This window comes from Gymnogyps californianus, chromosome 12 (assembly GCF_018139145.2).
Source record: "Gymnogyps californianus isolate 813 chromosome 12, ASM1813914v2, whole genome shotgun sequence".
Classification (NCBI taxonomy): Eukaryota; Metazoa; Chordata; class Aves; order Accipitriformes; family Cathartidae; genus Gymnogyps; species Gymnogyps californianus.
Window position 1 is genome coordinate 21,825,521 of NC_059482.1, and position 11,144 is coordinate 21,836,664.

Below are 11,144 nucleotides of genomic sequence, written 5' to 3' on the forward strand. Positions count from 1 at the left end.
TCGTCAGTGGCAGCTTCAGAGTGTCTATGGCAGATGGCTGAATTAGATTCATGCCTTTGTTTTAAAAACAGACAATCTGGATGGATTTAGGCAAAGCATAAAATCTTTCTGTTGGGGATAAAGCAAAACTAAGAACCAAGGCAACAAGATCCTTGCCTTCCTTTGCTGCCTGCCCAGCGTGGGGTTTTTACAGCAGTCCTACACTTCAGTTAAGGTGCACTGCCAGCAGTGTGTTGTCTGTGTGGTACCCAGAGCTCTGTTAGCACCACGTGTGGTATGTGCTGCTGTTGAAAGGCCTACAGAGGATTGACCTTCTGCCCCTCCTGTAGAAAAAGATTGTCATTAGCCTTTTACATTGAAAGCTTTGGCACAGGCCGACGAGCTTCAACCGAACCATTAGCTGAATCCATTCTGAAGATTGGTGTAAGGTTAGCTCTGTTAATGGGGGTCTCACAGTCTTCCTCTTCCCTCTCTAGACCCCTGTGGAGGAGGTTCCTGCAGCCATTGCTCCGTTCCAAGGTAGAGTCTTAATTGGAGTTGGAAAGCTGTTGCGTGTGTATGACCTGGGCAAGAAGAAACTGCTTCGGAAGTGTGAGAATAAGGTACCGGCTTTTGTTCTTGACCAGAGCTGTTAATTTGGAGCGAGTGATGCTTTGCAGCGGGAGTGAAACAAGGGTTTAGCAGCTACTCCAGCCCAAGTGTGTCTGTGCGCTCTGACCTCAGAGCTGTGTGTGGATGCCTTGCTGGTGTGCACTGGGTGCGTGCATGGGGAGCAGTGGTGGCAGCTCTGGCTGGACTGGGCTGTTGTGCTGCCCCTCTGCACCCCGAGCACACATCGCTTTCCCGTCGCCATTCAGATAGTAGCGTTGCAGGTTCCTTTTTGTACCAGCTCGATGCAGGCTGTTAATGGACACGTGCAGGAGTTTCACAAGCCTGTACAGACCGTGCCTTTGGCCATCTGCTGCAAATGTGAGAGGTCTTACCCAGATACGAAATGACAACTGCTGGAAATGTTTCCTTAGGTTAGGTGATCAGCAGGCTGGGGACAGAAGTTGGAGGGTGGGTATGAGCGCCTCTTCAGATCCCCAGAATCTTGAAAAGGGGATTTTCTCCTTGAAGTAGCTGGTCCTTGTTGAGCATCTCTGGTACTCTAGGAAAAGAAATTGCAGAGCATGGTTTTCTAACTCTTCATTGTCTGTTCCTCCCTCTCGTGCAAGCTGCAGAACCTGTGCCAGTTTCTCATTACTGCGCAAAGGAACTCCAGCAAGCTCACAGGCAGACTGGGAACTTGTGGGGGAACATTTTTTTGTGTGTTGGGTGGTTTTGGTTTTGTGGGTTTGGTTTGTTTTTTTTTTTTTTCCTAAAATATGACTCACGTGAAAAATTGAAGCTTTCCTTCTCGGGTCTTTCATGACCACAGTAGTGAGGGGACACTGAAGCAATGCCTGCTTGCAGGACTGTCCCTGGCATCTCAGCTCGTAGGCTCGCCAGCAGTGCTTGTTCTCTGGACGTTACTCGTATTCAGCAGGCCGAGAATAATGCGTGGTGGATGTTAGGTTGCAAGGTCCTGTATTGACAGCGTGTTTAGATTGGGGCTGTCGTATGCCAGAAATGAGAGGTAGTTTTGGAGGGAACGATGGGAAACGAGCCATAGTTCACGGGGGGAAATAGTGTTTCAGTTGGAGTAAGGTAGAGTTAATGGGTTATGCTTCCCTGTTTGAAGCACTCGGGTTTTGTCCTCTCTCTCTCAAAAGCACATTGCCAACTACATCTGTGGGATCCAAACCATTGGGCACAGAGTGATTGTTTCAGACGTTCAGGAGAGTTTCATCTGGGTGCGCTACAAAAGGAATGAGAACCAGCTTATCATCTTTGCTGATGACACTTATCCCCGGTGGGTCACTACGGCAACTCTCCTGGATTATGACACTGTGGCTGGAGCAGACAAGTTTGGCAACATCTGCGTGGTGAGTGTGCCTCGGAGAAGTCGTGGCTTTTTGGACACGATGTATTTTTCCTTAAAACATCCATGATTTGTCTTAAAAGAATGAGAATCTGTGCTTAGCTGGAGACAACGCCCTGTACCATTCACTTGTTTTTACAGGGTGACTAGCTGTCGTCATAGTGGACGGCTGCAGTTTATCAGTTTGTTAATTAAAGCAAACAAGTTAAAGCATCAGCAGGTCAAAACCCATATTTCTGAAGCATTCAATAACTTGTGTTGAAATCGCCCCCAGACTTGCTGTGAATAAGCCTTGAAACGAAGCTTGTGACTGTGACAGGGCCCATGAGAACTTGCGCCAGGGTTATCACTCTTACTTTCCCTGGCTAAACCTCATCGCTGGCATTTAGCTTTCTCTGTCACTTCCTCTCGAAAGTTGTCTTTGTCAGTGCTGACACTTCCCCACTTGGCTGGATTTCAGCAGAGGAGGAGGAAAGAATAGATGGTCTTTCTGCCAGAGCTTTGATCTCTTTCTGAAGCGTGCTCGGGTGCTTTGGAGTGCAGAGTTCAGCGAGTGTCAGACACTACGCCTGCAGGATTTGGCCGACGCGCACAAATCAGTCCTCTTCGGTTTTCCTGCCCCTCATCCATCAAACTGTTTCCTTAGCGGGAACCACCTGCAAACCATTTTGACAATACCTCCCCGGGTGATCTGCGAGTGCCAGGCCAGGCAGAGGCCGGTCATGAGGTCCTGCCCGTGTTTTTGAGTGATGGGCCATCAGTCTTGACAACATGGTTGTCGTTTAACTCTAAAGGCCTTGTTGGAGGGGCAAATGGATGATTTTGCTGTAAGTGTAAAGTAAGTGATTCTTGTATAGTCCACAAAAAAGCGGCCTTCCAGAGACCACAAGGATTCTCCAGAGATATCATGCTGCTCCTCTGCAGCTTGTTGACCCTTTCTTCCTCTTTCAACACAGGTGAGATTGCCTCCCAACACCAATGATGAGGTAGATGAGGATCCCACAGGCAACAAAGCTCTCTGGGACAGGGGGCTTCTTAATGGAGCGTCGCAGAAGGTAATGCTTCGTGGGAAGCACGTGGTTATTGTGGGAAAAGTGTGCTGCTTTTCTGTGAAATCCTCTGCGGTGTCATCCAGGAGATGTATTGGCAGTTCTGCTCCTACACATCTACCGTGCTGTGGGTGATCGGTTTTCGCTGTCACTGGGAGCCAAATTCAGTTTCTGAAATCACGGCCGATGCCTATTCAGTGATGTTTGATTGAAGCAGCACGCTCATTTTCTTTTCCTGCTTTCCCTCATTACTTGCATCCGTTTGTCCAGCTCAAGAGGGTAATTCAGCGGCGTGCTGAGTTTTGCCATCTGGTCGCGGGTGGAAGGCACTTCCTCTTTAGAAAGGTGTTTCAGAACTAGCAGGTGGCCGAATTTATTCTGCTTTCCTCTCTCAAGCCTTTTGATGCTTTTATATAAGCTAAAGAAAAAACATGCTTCTGTGGTTGACTTTTCAGGCTGAAGTGATTATGAACTATCACGTGGGAGAGACGGTGCTTTCCTTACAGAAGACGACGCTGATCCCAGGAGGCTCTGAATCTCTTGTCTATACCACCTTATCGGGGGGGATAGGAATCTTGGTCCCTTTTACTTCCCACGAGGTAAGCACGCCCCATCATTATGCTGCAGAGTTGCTGCTTTTCTGTGCACTCATCCCCAGCCAGTATATTAATGTGCTGCATCCCTTGAGGGTAGCTCTAGGGCTCTGCGGTGTGTGAAAACCTGGGCTGCAGGAAGGCCTGTGGCTGTGGGACGGGCTCTGATGCAAAGGGGAAGAGAAGGAGCTTGTTAACAACTCCTTCTGCATTGGTTCTGTGAAGAGTTGAGAGCTTTTCTTGTTGCACTGCTGTTCTAAATCCATTCATGCTCCGGAGGAGCTCTTGGGTGATTTAGCGTCTGTGAGAAGGGATCCTTTGGCATGCTTTGTGTGTAGCCTGTAAACTCTATTGATCAGGCACTGATGCTTCAAGTCCTGAAGATGGTATTCTCTGCTCCGTTTGCTGTGGCCTCCTGGAGCAGCGGATGCCAAGACGTTCACGCTTTGAGCTGCACCTCCGTGCTGCACAGCCGCTGTATGCTGCAATTCCTGGGAGGCTGATCCCGGCCGAGGTGGCACAGTTGGCCGCTTAGCTGTGCTGTGGGTGCTCCCAGGGTGGCAGTGGTGAGGGGGTAACCGTGACCCTGGCTGCCGTGTGCAGGGCTGCTCCAGCAGAACCTGGTCGTGGCAGTGTTTGAGCCAGCGCAGGAGCCCCTGGCTGATGGCTGTCTTACCTTGCCGGTGGCACTGACGTGTAGCAAACTGTTCTCTTATCGATTCTTCATCTCCCCAGGATCACGACTTCTTCCAGCACGTGGAAATGCACTTGAGGTCTGAGCACCCTCCTCTCTGCGGACGGGACCATCTCAGTTTCCGCTCCTACTACTTCCCGGTGAAGGTAGGTCTGAGTATTTAGGATCAGCTGGTCGTGGGGGTGCAGAGGCTTGCTCTGGGACACAGAGCTGCTTTGAGGCCTGGCAGAAGCAAGTCACGGTTGCTGTTCAGTGGGGAAGGCTGGGGCAATGTAAACCATAGCTGGTGTAGTGAGCGTGGCAGGAACTGAAGCTAGCTCTTGAATGGTGCTCTGTAAGGAGAGCAATACTTGGCACTTAATACCGTGTCTGTGTTGGTTCCTTAACCCTTGCAATGAGCCTTCTGAGGGTTGGTCTCGAGACCCAAGCCCAGAGGTGCTGCTGCTGCGCTTCTCTGCTTGCCGCAGCATCTCCTTTTTCCGTCAGGCGAAGCAGCATTACGTAGCTGTTTGCGTGGCTAGGTCAAACTGGGTGTTGCCTGGGGGATGTATCTTTTCCGCCACCATTGAAAAAGGAAATCTCGTAAGAAACAGCCGTTCCTGCCTATTTCTGCTTTTGAGGAACTCTGTGTGAAGCGGTCGACTATTAAATGCTGTGACCAGAAGGGTCCAGTGTACTGGACCAGAGCCAACTGTGTGGTAACTACTACCAGGGTAACGTATGTAGTATCAGTCAGAAAACTGTCCCAGCAGCGGAAGCTGTCCAAGCGCAGAGGGTGTCCTTGTTCTTGATGAGCTTGAGGCTGATTTGCAGCACGCACAGTCTCAAAGATGTCTCGCATCTGACCGAAGATGCCCCTCAGTCGTCTTTTGCAGCCTCCCCCAGCCTTCCCAGCGCAGTGCTTGGACCCAGGTTGGATCCGTCTTCCCTTCCCTTGTGTGATTCTTCAGCTGCACCCAAGCTTTTTGGGTTTCTCCTTCGTTAATCAAGCTGGCCAGTAATTAATTTGATGCTAACTGCTGCTATTCAGCAGATGAGGTCACCGAGCATGGTCTTGTTTCCAGGCCAGGATTAAGAAGCTCTTGGGAACAAACTGTTTGTTGCCATTTTTCCCCGTTTAGGCAGGGTTCAGTGCCTCTGTGTTGTGTCGATTCAATGCTCTCCTCCTTGCCCCTCCAGAATGTGATCGATGGGGACCTGTGTGAGCAGTTCAACTCCATGGAGCCTAACAAACAGAAGAATGTGGCCGAAGAGCTGGACCGGACCCCACCCGAGGTGTCCAAGAAGCTGGAAGACATCCGCACGCGCTACGCTTTCTGAGCGGCAGCTGGCAGGAGCAGAGCTTCTCGCTGGGCTCCTATGGACGCTCTTCCAAGCACGGTTGGGAGGAGGAATGTGTGCTTGTTTTCCCTTTTTACATATTGGTTTGCTCCTTTTGGTTTATGTTTCAAAGTAATGTGACTGCAGTAAATACAGTATCAGACATTAGGTCTCCCAACACATCCCGCTGCTTATGTGAAGGCTTCCGACCAGAGAGATTCCCTCTTGGGAAGTACCGAGGGAAGGGCGCAGACTGACCCTCAGCCCCATCTCCTTGGCCCCCCTTTTCAGATGGGGAAGCCTGAGGGTGTCTTGTGCTGGCCTTGCAGAAAGCCCTGTAGGGCAGATTCAGCCGAGCCTTTGTAGGATCGAGTGGGTTTTGCGATTTCCCAGCTTTTTGGTAAAGGAAAGAGCTGTGGCGTGACTCAGGATTACCGGGCTCTTTTTAGTAGTCGGTGACGAGAAGCTCTGGGCTTCCAGCAGCCCTGGGAGCCGCTGGTGGGAAGCCTGGCTGTGCGGAGGGTGTAACTGTCACACTTGTCTTGAACGTTTTCTTCTGAATTGCAAGGGGGTTTTTGGACTCACCGTTTCTGACTGTTTTCCCTGTAAATAGAGTTTTGTACAATGTTGACTCTCTTGGGGGTGGGGAAGAGCGAGGCCTGAGTCTGGGACTTGATTTGTTTCATAATAACTTTGGCAAGAGCAGCGTCTCCAAGCTGTGACTGCGAGCAGCAGATGAAGAATAAAAGCCTGTTTTTTTAACTAGCCTGACTCCGGGGCTCCTCTCCTTCGCAGCAGCTGTTGCTGACCTGGCGGGAGCGAGGAGGAGGAGGAGGAGCGCAGAAACATGCACACCCTCGACCCTGCGCCCTGCCTGGGTGCTGGAGCCGTGCTGCAGCCCCGCAGGTGTTGGCCTGCGAGCCCCTCTCCGACCCCCCCTTCCCTGCCTGCTCTGCCTGGAGCTGGCCCCGAGCCCGGCAGCGTGTCCCGCTGCCAGAGCTGCCGCTCTCCGCTGCCCATCTGCCCCGGGACACGCACAAAGCGGGGTACATGGAGAAAGGGTGGGAGGCGGAGGGTCTTTCCCTCAGCTCTACTGTTTCTCCAGCCCTTCCAAGGCATGGCTGCGGCTCAAGGCTCCTTCTGTTGCCCTGCGAAGCGGCTGCAGCTCTGGGAGGAGCAGCCGGCTGAGGGAAGGTGTTTCTCCCCGCTGCCCGTTAGCTGGCCGCGAAGGCTCGCAGCCGGAGCTCACCCACACAGCAGGTGCTTCCCGGTCTTGTCTCCAGTCTCGGCTTTGATCCCTGGCTTACTCCTGCCAGTGGGTCTGTCTCTGCGGAGCTGGAGACCTCCCTCCATGCGTGCCATCCCGTAAAGGGGCCTGGCCTCCTCCCCACCCAGCCCGGGGCTCGGAGAGGCGGGTGGTCCCCGGCCCGGTGACGCACTCGCATCGAACAGCCTCCGCGTTCCTCCTCTGGCGCGCGTGCCGTGCGGGGTGAGGGCGAACGCGCGGGGTGAGGGCGAACGCTTGCCCTCCTGCCCTGTCCTTTGCACCCTCCTCTCCGCTCTCCTGCTTCCGCTTGTCGCTACAGGCCCGTGTTGGCAAGGGCTTAACCCAGGGCTGCACCCTTTGGCTTCCATGTGGCACCCAGCCGCCGCTGCTTGCCCCACCCATCCTCTGCCTGGGGGTGAAGGGCTTTGTGCTCCCTTCCCACACCTTGCTGGCGACGGCTGCGTCAGGGGAGCGGTAAATACACGAGCTGAACTTGGTGGGGTCCAGCCTCTGGCTTGTCATGGATGTGGGGTGCCCACCCAGTGCTCCCTGCCTTCCCCATCCCCTTGTCCTCCCCCACGGTGCGATGCCTGCTCTGGATCGAGGAGCGCTTCCCGGAGAGCTCCAGCAGAACTTGGCGTTCGGCGTGGTGGTAGTCCTAAGGGTGAAATCGCACCCGGGGGGGCTCAGGGTGTTCCCAAATCGGTTCCAAGCACAAGGTGTTGCTTGTGAATAACCTGTCTCCAGCACAAGACAAAGCCTGGGGGGGGGGGCTGAGCCCCAGCCTGGAGGAGCAGGTGGGCTGCTCTGGGGGTCCCCAGACCCCCTTTCCCTGGGGAGCTCCAAGCTGGGGCCCCACCAGCCTCCCAGCGAGGGCTCTCCCCTGCCCCGGGAGCCCTGCAGCCGCAGGGCGCTGGGCTCCTGCTGACGCATGGGAGCAAAGCTCGCGGGGCCGGTGCCGTGCACCGGGCGCTGTTTGCCTTGGGCTTGCACCAGCGGTGATTTCCAGCCCGGCGCAGCCAAAGAGGGCAAACCGCCTCCAGCGCCGTGCTGCGCAGCTTCGCCCTTTCCCTTCTCTTCCTCGACCCATCCCGGCTTGCCAAGGCGATGACTACGTGGGCAGGGAACGCTATTAAATGGCTTCCTCTTAACGCCTGCAGCAGATGCGGGCAAAATCCCTGCGGACACCTAGGTGAGGAGCTGGACCAGCTCCTTTCCCTGCCCGGAGCTGAGCATCTTGCCCTCAGCCCGGAGCTGGGAGGGAGGCGAGGGCTGTGCCCAGGAGCTGGCCGGGGGGAAGCTTGGCAGGAGGGCCACCGTGGCCCTGACTCCATGCCAGGGGAATCCCAGCGCGCTCTCCTCGCATGCAGAAGTGCATTCCTTCCCACGCGTTTCCCTGGGAGCGCTGACCCACTCTTTGATAGCTGATTTCTCTCGCTGACCCCTTGGATGCCCGGCAGCCCCGAGCGCAGAGGCAGCCAGCTCTCCCAAGGGGCTCTTCGGGGTGACGGGGCGGGGGGGAGGACAGTGTCTCGTGTCCCCTGTCCCCTGCTCCTGGCAGGGATTCAACCCCGAAGCATCCCAAGAAGACAGCGTGGGCTTGGGCCAGAAGGAGCGGGAGTCCTTCTGGCCTGGAGACAGCCAGGGATCCCCCAGCCCCTCGGAGATCGCTCTGGGCAGCCTCCCTTCCCTGCAGTGCGGCCCTCGCACAGGCGCGTGCTGGGAAGCGCCGGGCTGACGCCCGTTTCGAGTGCCCCAAAACGCATCCGTGGGTGCCCAGCCAAGCGAGCGCCCCGGGACACCCGGCCAGGGGAGCCCAGTGCCCTGAGGGTGCTGGTGCTGGCAGAGCAGAGCACCCCGGGGAGCCCAGGGGGTGTGCAGTGTGGTTAGCCGAGCACCCTGGGGAGCATGTGGGCACCCAGCTAGGTTGGGTGAGCGCCCTGGGGTCACGCTGCAGGGCAGGCCCAGCACCCTGAGGAGCAGGGGCGCATGCAGCGTAGTTAGGCAAGCACCCCAGGGGCACCCAGCTGTGTCATCCAAGCACCCTGGGGACACCCTGCTGAGTTAGCTGAGCACCCCAGGGGCACCCAGCTGGGGCAGCCAAGCACCTGGGGAGCCCCTAACTGAGGTAGCCAAGCACCCCAAGGAGCAGGGAGGGACCCAGGAGGGTTAGATGTACACCCTGGGGACACCCACCCGGGCTAGCTGACCACCCTGGGGACACCCGGCTGGCCTGTGTACCCTGTGGACACCCAGCCCAGGCTAGCTGTGCACCCTGGGGACACCCATCTGGGCTATCTGCATACCATGTGGACACCCATCTGGGCTACCTGCGCACCCTGGGGACACCCAGCCAGGGCAGCTGAACACCTCGGGGACACCCACCCGGGCTAGCTGAGCACCCCAGGGGCATCCAGCTGGGTTAGCTGAGCACCCTGGGTACACCCGGCTGGGTTGGCTGAGCACCTTGGGGACACCCATCTGGGCTAGCTGAGCACCCTGGGGACACCCTGCTGGGCTGTCTGTGTACCCTGTGGACACCTGGCTGGGCTAGCTGAGCACCCCAGGGACACCCACCCGGGCTAGCTGAGCACCCCAGGGGCACCCAGCTGGGCTAGCTGAGCACCTTGGGGACACTGGGCTGGGCTAGCTGAGCACCCCAGGGACACCCACCCGGGCTAGCTGAGCACCCCAGGGACACCCGCCCGGGCTAGCTGAGCACCTTGGGGACACTGGGCTGGGCTAGCTGAGCACCCCAGGGACACCCACCCGGGCTAGCTGAGCACCCCAGGGACACCCACCCGGGCTAGCTGAGCACCTTGGGGACACTGGGCTGGGCTAGCTGAGCACCCCAGGGACACCCACCCGGGCTAGCTGAGCACCTTGGGGACACTGGGCTGGGCTAGCTGAGCACCCCAGGGACACCCGCCCGGGCTAGCTGAGCACCCCAGGGGCACCCAGCTGGGCTAGCTGAGCACCTTGGGGACACTGGGCTGGGCTAGCTGAGCACCCCAGGGACACCCACCCGGGCTAGCTGAGCACCCCAGGGACACCCGCCCGGGCTAGCTGAGCACCTTGGGGACACTGGGCTGGGCTAGCTGAGCACCCCAGGGACACCCACCCAGGCTAGCTGAGCACCTTGGGGACACCCACCCGGGCTAGCTGAGCACCTTGGGGACACTGGGCTGGGCTAGCTGAGCACCCCAGGGGCACCCACCCGGGCTAGCTGAGCACCCCAGGGACACCCACCCGGGCTAGCTGAGCACCTTGGGGACACTGGGCTGGGCTAGCTGAGCACCCCGGGGACACCCACCCGGGCTAGCTGAGCACCCCAGGGACACCCGGCTGGGCTATCTGCATACCCTGTGGACACCCACCGGGGCTACCCGCCCGTCCCGGGGACACCCGGCCGGGGCAGCCGAGCCCCCGCGGCAGGGCAGGGACACACGGACGAGTCCCGGGCCGGGCCGGGCCGGGCCGTGCGGGGCGGGCGCTCGGTCCCCGCTCCCCGCCCGGCCCCCGGCAGCCGCCCCGCCCGCTCCCGCGCCGCCGCCCCCCGCCCGCCTCCCGGGAAGCGCGGGCACGGTCCCGCCGCCGCCGCCGCCGCCGCCGCCGCCGCTGCCGCCCGTGGGGAGACGCGTCCCGGCGGCCCCGCGCGCCGCGCCAGGTGGGTTCCGCGGGCGCCTCGCGCGTGGGGGGGGGGGGAGGGGGAAGGGCCGCGCGGGGCGGTTCGGCGCGGGGGGGGTCGCGGTGCGGCGGAGGGGGGGTGGGGGGGCTGCGGCTGGTCACGCACGGCCCCGCGTGGGGACAGGGTGAGGGGACGCGACCCGGCCGCGTTTGCGTGGGGACGTGGCGCAGGGGCACGGCACGCGGGGTCCCTTCACGTGGGGACGTGGTGTGGGGAGATGGGACGTCCCCCTTTGCGTGGGGACGTGGGGTGGGGGCATGGCGTGGGGTCACGGTCACGGGGCATGACAGGGCTGCCTTCCCCTTGGGGCATGGCGCGGGGACGCGGCATGGCCCCCTTGGCGTGGGGACACGGTGTGGGGACGCAGGAGGGGCCCCTTTCGTGCTGGGACATGGCACGGGCCCTTCTGTGCGTGCCACGCCGTGCGGGGACACAACGCATCCCCCCTTCGCGTGGGGTCGTGCTGTGGAGGACGCGGCACAAGGACACGCTATGGTCTCCTTCCCCTGGGGTGACAGCGTGGGGACATGGCACAGCACCCTTCGCATGGACGTGGGGACACGACACGTC

At 58.6% G+C, this 11,144-nt stretch overlaps 1 protein-coding gene across 2 annotated transcripts in view; it reads left to right on the forward strand.

Annotated features, from left to right (window-relative positions):
• SF3B3 (splicing factor 3b subunit 3) overlaps window positions 1-6,384 on the forward strand; it is a 30,960-nt gene extending 24,576 nt beyond the window's left edge. For both annotated transcript variants that reach the window (XM_050903851.1, XM_050903853.1), the window contains exons 21-26: window positions 477-602; window positions 1,755-1,967; window positions 2,920-3,018; window positions 3,468-3,611; window positions 4,341-4,445; window positions 5,479-6,384. In XM_050903851.1, the coding sequence (XP_050759808.1) occupies window positions 477-602; window positions 1,755-1,967; window positions 2,920-3,018; window positions 3,468-3,611; window positions 4,341-4,445; window positions 5,479-5,619 (828 nt within the window). In that variant the 3' untranslated portion in view covers window positions 5,620-6,384. The remainder of the gene's footprint in view (window positions 1-476; window positions 603-1,754; window positions 1,968-2,919; window positions 3,019-3,467; window positions 3,612-4,340; window positions 4,446-5,478) is intronic.
• The last annotated feature ends 4,760 nt before the right edge of the window (window positions 6,385-11,144 follow it).